At 29.4% G+C, this 16,000-nt stretch overlaps 1 protein-coding gene and 1 long non-coding RNA gene across 2 annotated transcripts; one reads left to right on the top strand and one right to left on the bottom strand.

Moving 5' to 3' along the window:
• Positions 1-6,813: 6,813 nt before the first annotated feature.
• On the top strand, positions 6,814-8,217 carry LOC111396199 (zinc-finger homeodomain protein 10-like). The gene is made up of 2 exons (XM_023022549.1): positions 6,814-7,744; positions 7,864-8,217. Exons 1-2 carry the CDS (start codon positions 6,958-6,960, stop codon positions 7,899-7,901), a joined length of 825 nt encoding a protein of 274 aa, XP_022878317.1. The 5' UTR covers positions 6,814-6,957; the 3' UTR covers positions 7,902-8,217.
• Positions 8,218-14,344: 6,127 nt separating this feature from the next.
• Positions 14,345-15,973, bottom strand: LOC111396537. Its single transcript, XR_002703023.1, has 3 exons — positions 15,437-15,973; positions 15,247-15,324; positions 14,345-14,722 (listed from the first exon to the last, which is right to left on the bottom strand). It is a non-coding gene; the product is annotated as an uncharacterized LOC111396537 (long non-coding RNA).
• Between the last annotated feature and the right edge of the window lie 27 nt (positions 15,974-16,000).

Below are 16,000 nucleotides of genomic sequence, written 5' to 3' on the forward strand. Positions count from 1 at the left end.
CATGATATAGATATCACGGAAAATAAAAATTTAATCACTGCACTTAAGTATCTTACCTTAATTAAAAACCTAAAATTTGCTAAAAACGTAAAAAAGAATTTTCCCTTTTGCCTTGACTTGAAAAATAGCAAAATATATAGAGTTGATAATTTGTGTGTTTATTCAAGAATCGTGTGTTTAAGTGTATATATAAAGTAAATATGATTGATGGGTAGGTAAAAGAAAATGGCCAAGTGTTTGAGAAAAACCATCACATGTTATCATAACTTACACACACGTACACCACTAAGCAATATCTAAACAAAACAAAACAAAAGATACGATTGGTCATGTTAACAACACATGAAATTTCCACACATTTGTCAAACCAATCAATTAGATGTATCAATTTGGCTTGTCGGCTCGGGGCTTGAGCTGAGCTCAAATCGATCTGACTCTAGGCTTGAGCTGAGCCTCATTTTGGGGCGCACGGGCTCTTCGACTCAAGCCATTTTCAGTCCGTGACATGCCAACTCAAAAAAAAAATGTTTTAATTGACATGAAGTTATAGATAGGTGTAGCTGTCTGCAAGTAGCAGCACATTACCTTTTAAAGGTAGCATACCTATATTAGAAAAAAAATGCGAGTTGGTTCGGCTCGATAAAGCCTGAGTCGAAGGCTCGGGTAGAGCCTAAATTTTTTGGCGCAGCAAAAGCTCGGAATCGGCTCCAGCCAAAAAAACTTCGAACCATTTTTACTCGAATCGAGCCCGAGCCTAAAGTTTCAACTCTCGAGCAAGTTCGACTTGATTGATTGACATCCCTACGATCAATGCGAAGGAAATTAAGAATTGATATAGTATTAAATTATTACATAAGTTTCATTTCAACCACAATAACTTGACATAACGCGTTCAAAATAAATTTCTCTTGAACACAGTTTACGTAATTTAACATGATCTACAAAATGAGACCCATATGCATATATTTTTATCAACGTCTACTATACTCAATTATTTGACACACATAATACTTGAAAAGATTAAAAAAAATGCAAAATTAGAAGATAAACCCTTCTTTAAAAAAAAAAGAAAAAAAGAAATACATATATTGTATTATCATTTTAATTAATGGACTTTAATGTGGTGACAAGACTAAATATGGACCAATTAATTTGCTAATTATCAAAATTAAATTAAAAAATTTAAGCCCTACGTAAAAATGTAAATAAATTACTGAATGTTGCAGCAAATCTCCTCTCTAAAGAAGATATAGAGAAAGCCTTTGAATTTGGACATAAGCATTGATATTGCTGGTAGGAATATGAGGAAAATCTTCAAAATCCCAGGTAAAAAACCTTGGATGAAAGACTTGATGAAATGTTTGCATCACAAATAGGTTTGATTATTAATCAAGGAAGAATAGCAACTGTCAATTGATAATGAAATTTCTGCAAAAAAAATAATCTTCAATAAACCACAAAAAAACAGAAATATCTTCACATAGAACTCCTCATAACTTAGACTCATGGCCAAAGACCACGAATGAAAAGAGACTAATGTAAATCATACGAGTTATAAACAAGACCTTGACGTAAAAAAATCATAATATGTAGGCAAATTAAAACCATATGTTTACATGTTATATAGTACCACTAGTATGATATGATATGATGTGAGAGTTGTCATCCAATATATGATTATGTTCTATGTTTAGAGGGCTTGTAAATATGTTGAAAATCTCCCCAAAATTACATTCCAAGAAGAATTTAATTTGTGTCAAAATAGGAGATTGCAGCAAAATCCTAGTACTATATAGCACCTTGCGTCCTTTTTCTTGCCTTTGCAACGCTAAGGTGTTGGTGTCAAGTGCTGAGGCACAATATTTGCTGTCCACCGCTTTTGATTCTTTGTTCATCTTGAGTGATCCTTTCTTGAAATACTTATAATGCTTTATCTTTTAATTGCATTTAATTGAGTCCAAACATCCTCCAAGCGTAGATATTATGTCCAAATCAAATATTGAACGTATGCAATTTAGTCTCCAAACTTTGGATTTCGCCCCCTAGGGCATTTATCGCTTTTTTTTCAATTTCACTTTTAATCATCAGGTTTCAGCTAACAAACAAAGTATACAATAAATTAGGTCATAATTAAACAAAAGACCTACTAAATGTCTCTATTCATCATTCCCTTCGCTAGATTAAGAATTATTTAGCTAAACATCCTCCAAACATTGATATTATGTCCAAATCAACAATTGAATGTATGCAATTTAGTCTCCAAACTTTGGATTTCACCCCCCTGGGGCATTTATAGCTTCTTCTTTTTTTTCAAATTCACTTTCAATCATCAAGTTTCGGCTAACAAACAAAGTATACAATAAATTAGGTCATAATTAAACAAAAGAACTACTAAATTCTCCATTTATCATTCCCTTCGCTAGATTAAGAATTGTTTAGTGTTAAGGTTATTCATGTTTAGAGAAATTGGCATGTTTGGCAAAGTTCAAAAAATTTCCTTAGTTTAGTGTAAGTAAACAAATAAGTTTTCAAATCAATAATTTTTTTTATTAGTGAAAGAATTGAAAATGAATAATTTGCTTATTTCAATATTCTTTACTTTACTGTGAAAGTAAATAGAAATTTTACTTATGAGTAAAAAATATTAATCTAACACTTTAAGAAATAAAATTTAAACTACTTGAAGATATTTAAAATTAAGTTTGACTTATATTAAAGCTTAAAATGATGTATATTTTCAGCTGTGAATTCTAACGAAATAGAAAAAATATATATATTTTCATTAAATGCCCTATAGACCAGTTAGTATTACGATGACTATATCAAAAGATAATCAATTGATTATGGAACTAATATATCTATATTTTCAACGCTTCAATTATGTGATGTATTGTTATTTGTTACTATATAAGAGTTTCCTTTGACAAGAAAAAAAATAAGGAATATGATTTATTTAACATAATATTCATATTAATTAATATTTTGAAGCAGTATACAAAATAAATTGGAATAAAAAATTCATTACACTTACAATAAAAAGAGTAGAATGAGTATTCGAGCTTGCGATCTTATAATGTAATCGCATTCTTTGTTCCAATAGGTGTTTTTATTTCTCTATTCCCAAATATTACATTTCTTGTAAATCGAGCTAGACCCAGATTTTATTATCGTGCTTCAACTAGACCTAAATTATAAATCGTACGTAATGACCGATTTTGCGCGTATAATAAGTTAATAGCAACTAAAAGACTAAAATCAGGGGACTACCATTCTTGAATAGGGCATTAGGGTCAAATGGATTACCAAAACGGAACCTATGTGTCCCTTTCTAGGTTACAAAGAGGAAAGAACCAAATTCTTGAATGCCGTATGACATGAGACGCTTTGATTTAAGAACTGATAAAGAGAGGGAAAAAAAAGTTATCATAATTGAGTTATTCTCCCACAATTATTCCATTCTACCTAATAATATTGTAAGATAGAGATATCTTATCAATTTTTCACTTTTTGTTGGTCCCAAAGATATTTTCTTAATCAATAATTTATCGCAAATTTTCAGTAATTCAATATGATATCAGAATAGATAATATTTATAGTTTAAGATTAATTGTTATCTATTTATATAATTTAATGTGACACGTTATTAATTAACCAAAAAATTAATCTTCTATCGATGTATAAGAAGTTTCTCTCAAATTTGATGACTTAATTTTATTTTCGATTACATGGTTCAATATTATAATTAACATTAGATGCTATTTAATAATTTTAATTATGTGAAAAGTGTAAGGCTACATGTTTATCCTTATGCCAATAAATTTCTTAGGATGCCTTCATTTTTGTGGTGCCCACAGAACTTTGAAGTAATTTCGTAGAATTAGGTTCTGTTCTTTGAACTCACTCTTTGAAATGGAAATTAAACTGAAAATTTATATTACGTACCTTAGTTTATACATCTGAAATTCTCTTATTATCTAATTCCGTCTTAATTTCAATAGAATCGTGATTGCTCAACTACGATCTATTTTATTTTAGAATTTTCTATACATCTGCTCGACTAGTTAAAGTTTGATTTGTCATTCTTGGCTTTCTCTAAAATTTGAAAGGATTATATAAAGTCAAATACAAAATTTAATATATAATTTTTATTTGTGTACAAGAAAAATCTCATCTCTAGATATTTGTAACTTGTAATATTCTTATCCAAAGAACCTAAATTATTGCACAGTATGTGATTAGTGTTGATCACATCTTTGGATTAGCATTGCTCACTAAAACTATGGTCCCCAATAATAATTGCTTTTCTGATGGTGCTTGTTTGATAAATTTTAAGAGAATTACTTATAAATACATAAACATTAATTTTTGTCAATCGAAATTTTTAAATAAATAGTTCTTGCATAAGTCAAACAAAATTATTTATTTTCATACAAAGGTAATAATTATTTCGAGAACGAGTAACATTCTTATTTAATATTTAAATATATTTGAAAATAAAAGCTTGACAAGACATGGTCAAATTATTCTAGCAATCCTGTTTGCAGGGTTTTGTCCAAAAAAAAAAAAAAAAAAAAGGAAAAAAGTTAATTCAATAACACTTGCGAATTGCAATTGCTGCGCGTGCTAATGACAATGACAAAATGTCAGTACATGGTTCCAATCCATTGAGGAGATTTTGACTTACTTTATTTTCTTTGTTCAAGCCCCAAATATCTAGGCTTTTACTGTGAGAAATCTCTTTTCCTTTTTGTATTCATTTTCTACCATTTTATTTTTCTTTTATAAAGAATACCAAATAAAGCAGGACAATTATTTTTAAAGAACTAATAGAAATAGTCTCGTAATTTTGGAAGAAGGGATGCTCCTCATGGAGGGGATTGTGAGAATCAGCTCTGGACGATTGTTTACAAAAATGTACACTATCTTGTAAAATTGTAACATAATGAATGGAGTTGATATCTGTTAAATAAATATGAATTTAATTTAAATTTTGAATGATTAGATTTTAGAAGTTCATTCACAACCCCATAAGGATAAACATATGGATCTAAGCTCATACACCACACTTTTGTCTTATGATCAATCTAAAAATAAATATATAAATAAAATAGCTTTTTAGGGCATTCTACCTCTCTTTTTATTTATTTTCTTTTCTTTTGGAAATAAACCCAAGATATTTACTTTAATGGTCATATCTTGATCATACTACAAGACAAAAAAGTTTTTTGTTTTTTGTTTTTCGTTTATTTTTTTCCTAATCCAATTAGGTTAGAGTAGGAACATTACAAGATAAATGAAAATTACTGTCACATCAATTTGATAAATAGCACTTTTTTGTATTATCTTCAAGTGAGAACGGATTTGGATTCGAGTACATCATAAATTATCTCATTTTGTTTCATTCTCCCTTTTTTTCTTTTATTATTATTATTATTTTTTTTATTTATTTATTTTTTTTTTTTGTGGACTTAAGTTGAGGGTTGAAGTACATGATTTTGCTTATTCATTCAATGTTCTATATTTTACTTAAATTTTATTCTATAACTTAAGCACACTAATGGTATCGATGCCCAACATGTTGGCATATGATACAATAATCCCTTTGTCTTTTGAAGTTTGTTCAATGAATAGACAAAATAAAAATATACCTTTTGACTTTAAAATTTAAATTTAAGAACATATTACAACAAAGATCATATTCATAGTTGATAAATCAAAATCTCTTGTCAATCTAAAATAATGTTCAAACCTCAATGTTACATGTAGAGGATCCAATACAATTAGTGGAGGTCAAGTTCAAGAATTCTTCCACGCTATTCATTTGACAAGTGTGCAGATTTTGACACACGATTTAACTGTTACCAACTAGCAATGCATACAGTATTTATTTTCCACACAACTAATCTGTTTCATTACTCATAAACAACATTAATTACCGCCTCCACCCTCCCACGCCGCACGCCTTGCTACTTGTACATCGAGTTTTACATAATGGATTACATAATGTCCCGTGTTACTCTATCATTTGTTAGTTTAGAACATAATCAACTTTTTCATCCAATCTTTTCCTTGCACATCTTTTTTATGACAGCTTATATACCATTTTTATATATAAGTAGCAAAATCCATTCATATATGTTATCCTCGTTTGACTGTTCTTTTCACTGTCGCTAAAACTTGGACACCTCAAATTTATAGTTAAATATTGAAATTTTGGTATAACAATGAATGAAACAACTAAATCGAAACGATAAATCCCATTATATAGATAGACTTTTTTTTTTATTTTCTTGTCATAATTATGTAGTTCTGTCTCTTTATTGAGAATATTTTGTTTTGTTCGTTTACTAATATACCTTTATTTAATTTGTTTAATTATAATCAATTTTTTTTTTTTACTTAATTTTGAAATTGTACAAATATAAATAAGGGTAGATTAAAAAAAAATTGGTAAAAATTGCTTTGTCAATAATATTTAATAAGATTTATTAATTCCTGGGAGAAATAAAACTAGCTTTATATAAATGGGACGAGAAATAAAATAAAAATAAAAATAGCAATCAAATCATGATATTAGTAGATCTGGACTAGATCTAATACCCCCAACTACAACCATCCTAGGAATTCAACCTGAATTTTCCATAAACAAGTGGTTGACATTATTGGGAATGGCCTTTTGTCTAGTTGTTACCCCCCTTTCCTTTCCACACCCCTCCCCCACCCTTCAAAAAAAAAATAATAATAATAATAAAAAAAGAAAGAAATTATTATCTACCCGCCTACTACCCACCTCTCCCTACTTCTAAGACAAACCTCAACTTGCATTAAATCCCAAAATTGAAATCTTAATCACCTTAAATATCAAATTCTCTCTCCCAAGAAAATCAAAGAATGTTTTGAGCTTAACTAAGGAACCCTAACCAGAGATTTGGTTTTTCTTGAAAACATACTCCATCAATGGACTTCTACCCCAACCCCACCACAACCAAAAGTCCAGATGACTCTGGATTTGATACCCCACCACATACCCAACCCATTGAACCCTTCTTATCCTTCACCAACGGCGCAATCAAGAAGAACCACCACCACTCACTACCGCCTGTAGTGGTGGTGACATACAAAGAATGTTTGAAGAATCATGCTGCCAGCTTGGGTGGACATGCCATGGATGGCTGCGGAGAGTTCATGCCTTCTCCATCCGCCACCACCGCAGATCCCACCTCCCTAAAATGCGCTGCATGTGGCTGCCATCGCAATTTCCACCGCCGTGAGCTTAATGATCCCTCCCCCACCAGTATAATCCCTCCTCTGTTTGATTTCCGCCACCCACCTCCACCTAGGAGACCTTCATCTTCCCCCTCCCCAACACAACCAACCAACATGTTATTGGCCCTCAGTATGGCGGTGCCGGAGGACAACTACCAGGCTCCGGCGATACCAATAGAATTCAAGACAGAGAACCAAACAGGAAGAAAGAGATTCAGAACAAAATTCAGCCAGGAGCAGAAGGAAAAAATGCACTCTTTTGCGGAAAAACTTGGGTGGAAATTGCAAAAATGTGATGAATCAACAGTTGAAGAATTCTGCAATGAAATAGGAGTTTCAAGAGGTGTACTCAAGGTGTGGATGCACAATAACAAGAGCACTTTTGCCAGAAAAGAGATTAACAATGGCAGAATCATAACCTTTGAGAATAATGGGCTCAAAATCAATGGCGGAAGCAGCAGCAGCAACAATGAGAATAGTAATTGTCCAAATTCATGTTTCAAATAATGGATCTTCTTCTTCTTCATATTGATGAGATAAGAGCAGCTAATTTATATCTTGTTCATCGTAATTGACTGTTTTAACATTCTAATGCAGGAGAAGAAGAGCAAATGAAGGACGATCTAGATGCTTGAGGGAGAGAAATTTTGATTAAATTTCTTTGCTTATCCTTTTTTTAAATGAAAATATAGTTCCTCTTCATCTCTAAGAACGAAGTTAATTACATTTAGTCTAGCTGATTGAAAATATCTTCTTCTTCTTCTTCTTTTTTTAATCGCTCAATCGAGCTCACGGATACTTCTCGAAGAAATGTACTGAGTCGCAGCAATTAGGAATAAAGGAGCACTTCGATGTTGATATTCGTATGTGTATTTTATTTTTATTTTTCCCTTTTTTTTCTTTTTTTTTCTGCAAGAAAATACCAAAATGGTATCTAGATTTGGTTGTCTACAGTATTTTTGGGTGTGATTGTTATAGCTTGGTCACTATAGCCCATGCTTGTTCAAATTTAGATATATAGAATTATTATGGGATGCAATTTGTTGAAGCAAATGGCTGCAATTTTGTCCTGTTTTATGTTATATCATCACTACTCTCTTAGGGAATTGTGTATACCAGGCTTAGCTCTCTTTAGTTTATTTTAAAATTAAATTTTTAATACATTTTTATAAAAGTTAATGAAATGTGTGATTAAAAATTGATAAAAATCGTGAATCCCACAAAATATAAGGTTGACAATGAATTTGAAGAAAAATAAAAATTTTAAAAATAGAGATCAAATGATCTTATCTAAGTTGACATATTAAACATACAATGATATCGTATTAATTATAGGTTCAAAGTAATAAATAAATAAAAATGTATATAATAAGGTTTGATTGGGCAAAAGAGAGAGTTATCACTTTCCTATCCTAAGCAGTGCAAGCACCAAACCTAGTTTTTCTTTATATTCTCTTCCAATCATTAATTTTCATTTTTACTTTTTAATAATCCTCAATGTCCATTAGAAAGCTCCATAGGATCCCATTGGTGTGAGTTAAGACATTTCTCTCCCACCACTTCTCTTATTAAATATTTAGCATCAAGAGTTTAAAGAAATGTCTGAGGGTTAATTTGGTAATCTGATAGAAGGTTTCTTAAGTAGGAATTAATAGAATCAGACAGGGCATCTAATTAACTCTGTGACACTGAGAAATTTAATATATTATCTTATAAATCTGAACTTTTAAGGCAAACAGAAACAGGTTTTAAAGTTGGTTGATTATTAAAATGGAGTCTGCAACCTTACCATATTTGGTAGGTTGATAAGGTGGCAAGTTTTGGCATATTTTGTTGATAATTAAATGATTAATTATTGTGCAAAGTGTAAGATTGTGAGTGAGTCAAACTTGCCTTGGGATTGTTATCATAAAACTATACATGAACATGTATATTTTATCAAGAATACAACCATTAGTCATTTCGCTTTTACTTTTAATAAATCAAAGCAAATAATTTATCACTATGTAGTTTTGTGCTAAAGGATATAATAGAATTAAGGATCTATTTGATTGCAAAAATGGGATTTGAGTGGAAAGAAACGAATTTTAGGGGATTGAATTGTTTAAAATTTGTTTTACTGTGAATTGTCAATTAAATGTGTTTGATTGGTATAATTTTTCACCTAAAAATATTGAAATTTTGGATCTTTTGATTTTTGTTTGGCTTTTTTTTTTTAATGAAAATTGTCAATTAAAGAGATAGAGTTTATTTCCATTGCCAAAAAAAAAAAAAATAGTTGGGAAAACCAATTCCCACGTGAGAATTGATTTTCCACAAAACCAAGGAAAAATGGTGATGTGGAGGGGGGAAGGAAAATAAATTGTCAAGAAAAAATGTGCAATCAAACAATCAAAAAGGTGAAAAATGAAAAAAAAAAAAAATCCATGAATCAAAAAAAAATCCATGAAAAAAAAATCCATGAATCAAAAAAAAATCCATGAAAAAAAAATCCATGAATCAAAAAATCCATGAATCAAAATCCTTTCTTTCTTTAAAATTGATCGAAGTTGATTTTGAATCATATCTTTCTTTTGTGACTTTAACATGCACATATACTTTAAACTTGAACGGCTCGATTAATTTGTAATTTTTCAAAATTTCCTAGTTATACAATAAGGTTGAATTGAGCAAAAACTTTACAAAGATTTTTGGTTGGAATGATTACTTAGAATAAAGATATTAAGATTTTTAAGTAGAAGTGATACAAGATATTTATAAAGATAATCATTAATTGAAGCTAAACAGGATTAGAAGTGTTTCAATTTGAAAGAGAGGTTACCTACAAATGATATTTATTTGTAACTATCATTAGTATAATACTCTCATCATTCAGATCACTTATTATATACCATTGAGACAAATTACGATCAATAATAAATTATAACTCTTATACTCTATTCTAGTTCTTATTTTGAATCCACCGAGTGGACCTAATCAAAACCAATTAAACTAAGCTCTAATAAATTAATCAAGGCTTGATAACCTTTTAATCAGTGGAGACAACTTATTAATCTCATTTGATTCCCTGAAATAATGAGATTGCACTATCAAGATAATTAAAATTACTGAAACTATATATAAATAATAATTATATCCTCTGATTTATTGTTCTTATATATTAACCTCATAGATCATGTCAAGCATAAAGTACCAGTTAGAATGACCAAAAGCCCCTTTCCAAATATATATAAATCCTCAAATCTTATTTATTATTTTACAGTATAATGTAATCATATCACAATATTAATTCAATATTTAATGTCGAATGATTGAACTCTAATATAGTTGTTCACAAGAAAATTCTTGAGGTCATGATCATTCTTGTTAAATAATTTACGAAGGCATATGATGCATATATGTTTCATGTTAGTTCACTTTAATTTTCATCGTACAAAAATATTGTTCAATGATTTGATCTCACAATTGATACTTCGAAGAACTTCAAAATGTAATTAAAGATCATTACTCTTTCATGATTAATGTCATATTTACAAAAAGTTCAAGTGAAATTAAATTTCACGTGGTACAATCCTGTACATCCCAAAATGTGCGCACAATCTTATTACCAAAGTCAAAGATGAACTTAAGAGTGATACAATTTTAATAAAATAAAGTATTGTCTTTATTTATCGATCGTCGATAATAAAACTTATATCAAATTATAGATCGAATATTTCTATGCTTAATAGCACTCGATTTATTATATCAAATCGATTTATACACAAATATAATCTTAAATAATAAAATTTATTTATCGGAAAAAAAATATTATTTTATTTAAAATGTTACGAGTACAATAAATTTACTCGACAGGCAAAACCTAGGCTACAAAATATCTTAGGCTGGTTAGAAATATTTGGAATCAAATGAAAATATAGTTGGTGTTATCATTTCTAGAAGTTGTCCATTTCAGTACCACTTATACATGGGCCTTTCAGTGTTTAGTTAAATGGGCCCCATAACTGGGTCTTCATTTAATCTTTGGATCAGCTTATGGCCCAAGATTGTTCTTCTCAACTTGCAACTGTACTCAAGAAATTCAAGGGAAAAATCACATTTATCCAATAAAATAAAAACATTTTTTGTTATATTAAGGATGGTGTATTTAATTGAAATTTTTAATGACTTTTTGGGTTTAAAAAAGTTTAGAAATATTCAATATAATCTTTTTAAGACTCTATAAAAGTATTGGTGTATTCAATTAAAACTTTTAAAAAGTCTCTAAAAATCAGTATATTTAATTAAAACTTTTTTAGAAGACTTAGTAAATTTTGGAGTACTGAAATTTTAATGGGTTTTATAAAAGTCTCTAGTATACTAATTTTTAAGCAAACATTACTTAAATAAATTCTCTAAATTTGTCTCTTATTAATCAAAAGATTTTGGGAGACTTTCATATAAAATAAATATATATTTTTCTTTTCTACGAACATTAGAATTATGATTTAAAACTATTTTTTTTTCTACTTATTATAGTCGTCTCTATTTTTGTTTCTCTCTGTTATTGCTTATCTTTATTTTCTATGAAAAATAAAAAATTGGATTTTTATAACTTTTTTTTTCTTTTTTCATTTGTTTGTCGTAAAAAATATCTATTTTTGATTAATTTATAAAATTTTACATAGATTAATTTATAATTAATTTTTTTATATTTTAATTATTTATTTATTTTATAAAGGTATGTTGTATTAATAATACTGAACATTAGATTTACTTTTATCATATTATTATTACTATTTATTCAATTAACGTCTTAAAGTTTTTCTTTATTATTTTGAAAATATTTTTTTATTATATAAGAAGGAGAAGGAAAAGAAGAAAGGGAATTGTAGGAACCACCATCTCGTATATTAGAATTTCACACTTTACACTAAATTCGCGTGAATTTTATTTACAATGAAAGCAACTATCAAAAATTTTGAATTCTACAAAAGAGTATGAAAGTTTTAAAATGAAAGTTTATAGTAGTTTATGATAGACTTTCACTAATTTTATACAAATCCATAAAAATTTCACGAACTTCACAAGAAAAGTCCACGAAAGTTTTTAAAAGTCCTAATTAAATATATCTCTCTACAAATTGGATTGTATATTATATATACTATCTAATATCAAAATGAGCATAAAAATATTGAGCCTTAAAATTTAGGGATGGGAATTTGAACTATCAAAATTTATTAATTGACAACCGTCTTCACTCGAGTCTCTGCAATGCGTCCCCAAATTTTTTTTCTTCTCCACACCGTATTTTTTTTACTCGCCATTGCCATTCCAAATAGGAGGGTATTTTATATTTGTTATTCATGTGCTTTCTTTTATTGCTAATTTTTTCTCTTTTGTCTGTAAAAAATTCTACTCCTTCATTATACTCTGTAGCTTGTGTAAGATTTGGTGACGAGGATGTTGACGAAGAGGTACAGTTTTTTGTTTAAATCTTCAGTTAAGACCATTTCGAATTAGGTAGTATGGTTGTATTATTACTCTACTTACATTTCTTATTTACTATATAAGAATCAGCTTTGAGTTTGACGTATGTTAATAAGAGTTATAGAGAAGAATGAAGATTGAATATGAATTGAGATTGGAGCTTTTGAGTTATTGAGTAAAAATCAAGTTCAATGCACAAGGATCAAGGGACAAAGTTATTGTTTAGTATTGTTATGTTGATAATATTGTTTGTTAATTTTGGATTTTGCATTTGAGAATTGAGATATTGTTTGCATTTTCATTTAAGATGTTGTTTGCTACATTGGCTTAGTATTATATTTGTTTTCATTAATTTTTTTCATAAATTGTAATTTTTAATTTGACAGCTGAACCTATAAAAAATAATTTATTTTTGTGGTTATTAACAAGCTAAACCGAGCCAGTACGCGAAACGATTTATGTAATTATGGTGCGGTTATGGTATGATCAAAAAATTGGTGGTGCGGTAATAATTTTGACCAAACCGACCCCGAACCGAACCATTGCCAACCCTATTAAAATTCTTCTTTTAGACTTTTGTAGCTGAGATATAATAAGGGCTCATATTACGCCTACCCAATAATTGCAACCCCATGCAAAAGCTATTTTGAAACTCAATGAAAATTGGAAAGCTACAACACGAGAAAGAATAGATTAATTAGGTTCGTTCACAAAAAAAAAAAAAAAAGATTAATTAGGTTCATTCATTTGCAAGAAAATCAAACATAATTGCCTTAACAGCTGGTGCATATAAAGCGTTCTTCTTGTATTCAGATTTTCACAAATCAAAGTAACACTATAACAAAAACAACATTTTGTAATGTTTTGACGTATGTTGCAAATCTCAACATTATCGTAGAGTAAAAGGATAGGAAACACTTTTTGAATGTTGCTAATAATTTTTTAACAACATTTTTCTTAATTTTGTTAATAACATTTTTACAACATTTTTCAAATGTCGATAATAACTTTTTTGCAATTTTTTTTAAATATTGCTAATAAAATTTTTGCTATGTTTGTTAGAATGTTGAATATTCTTACATCCTTATTATTATTATTATTTTTTTTTTTTTTTTTTTTTTTTTTTTTTGCAACATTCATTGAACGTTATCTTTAATGTTTCAGCAACATTTCGTTGTCGTTTCTGACCTTTTTTTAAAAAAAATTACAGTGTTATATTTATATATATTATTTTACACATATCAAACTCATTCCATAATATTTCTTAGAAAAAATAAAATTACTTGTATAAAAGAAAATAACTTAAAACTGAAGTTTATGTACAAAATTAAATTAATAAAAAGAAGATGAAGTACATGAATCGGAAGTTGCCAAATACATGTATTAAACATCATTCCATTCAGGATTAATATTTTAACACTAGATGAAGACTTATCTGCAAAGGTATGAGAAAAAAATCGTTAACAAACAAATGTATACTGTTGACTTTGGTAAGTGGGCATATTTCGTTCAAAATTAGTCACTCAGTTAACCTCTATTTGCCATAATGGAAATATGCGTGGCGTGATATATATATATATATATATATATATATATATATGGTGATTGTGGGTGTTCGAGGCACCTTACGCGCTCCTCAACTAATCTTACGAGGTCCTGAAGTCTACAATCGAGTACTCATCTCAATGACCTTAAGGGGATTCGAACTGGTGATCATTAAGGAGTAAACCCAAAACTTGATCACTGAACTATCTTTCCGGTTGCATTGTTTATATTGTTCAACTAGGTAAAAATGAAATTGGGCTTACCACATTAGTCTCTCAAAGCACCTCCTCCATTTATGAGGCCTGCATTGTTTATATTGTTCAACTAGGTAAAAATGAAATTAGGCTTACCACATTAGTCTCTCAAAGCACCTCCTCCATTTATGAGGCCCTCTTCCATGTCACAGGCCATTCACCATTTGCTTTAAAGAACTGGCCATAAGCTGAAATGGGAAAGTAATTTTGATATAAGCTGTGAAATAGTGAACTAGTAGATTCATTAAGACATGCTTGTGACGAATTTTTTGAGATGGGTGGCTAGATAAAGATCATAGTAAATTAAGTTCATTTTGAAACCTTCAAATTATTTCAGAAAAACTCGAGTTAGTTTGCATTGGCAATAACTATTCCAAAAAACCAAGCAAATTGACAAACAATGAAAGCGTACAAAACAGTGTAGAAAATGGGAAATTAAAAATAAAACTTTATTCGGCACAATCACACTACTAACTACATAAAACATGAAAGCCAAGAAAAATTGCCTCCTTAAATTCCTTTATTCAACGTAAGATACTAGGATGGCCTAATACAAAGAAACAATTACCCATTTATTCCTATCGTCGAATTTATCTCATATATAACGTACAAAACTATGTTGATCAGCAGTCAAGGATTACTGAAAATTATAATCAGGTTCCTCACAGTTTTAAAATTTACTTCGTAGGAAGATGAGACACTAGAAAAATACCATCATTCTAGCATAAGTAGATCCGATAGGACCAGCTCCAATGACTCTAATTGTCCTTTAAGCATGTTTCCCACGAACCTAAACGAGACACCAATTGAATCATTTTGTTGCACTGAGCAAGAAATCCCGTCCTAATAGACGTATGAACATATAATCAACTGAATTTAAAGAATGTAAACAATAAACATACAAAGTGCGTAGCTACGAGTTTTCCCTTGACTAGCAATGTCCAAAAGCATTTCAGTTGCATTCTGCCATGAAGTTTAATGAGAACTAAAGAAGCAAAACCACAAATGCATGAGATTAAGAGAAAAATATACTTAAAGTTTTTAAATATTGCTATTGAAGCCTCCAATAAGGCCACTAAACCAACTTCAACACCTACATGGTTCAATAGCATTCAAGAGTATTGAGCTATAGCCTAGACATGCACTTGATACTTATAACCTAAGACTTTAAATGTTAATAAAAAGATACAGTGAGTGGATATTCACAACACCATACTAAATGTCATCTCTCAACAAAGTTGTAGGCATGCGCATTTCTATGATGTGATTCAATTAAAAAATTAAATGGATAAAACTTTCAAGACCTAAAATTGGGACTTTCTATCATATAAGCCATAAAAGGGAAACATTTGACGAACATTAAACAACACGACAACATAGTACATACTACAAAACACTAAAAATTAGGGTTTCAATCAGAGATCAAATTTAAACCTAAAATCGGGTGGCCGAAAATTGTAAAACCC

The sequence above is a fragment of the Olea europaea genome, chromosome 6 (genome assembly GCF_002742605.1).
Source record: "Olea europaea var. sylvestris chromosome 6, O_europaea_v1, whole genome shotgun sequence".
Lineage (NCBI taxonomy): Eukaryota > Viridiplantae > Streptophyta > Magnoliopsida > Lamiales > Oleaceae > Olea > Olea europaea.

Bases quoted from the DNA above. Each gene is read 5' to 3' on its own strand.
- LOC111396199 (XM_023022549.1), top strand. From the start codon at position 6,958: ATGGACTTCTACCCCAACCCCACCACAACCAAAAGTCCAGATGACTCT. The intron at 7,745-7,863 runs GTAATTGTCCAA...ATTCTAATGCAG, and splicing joins CAGCAGCAACAATGAGAATA to GAGAAGAAGAGCAAATGAAG.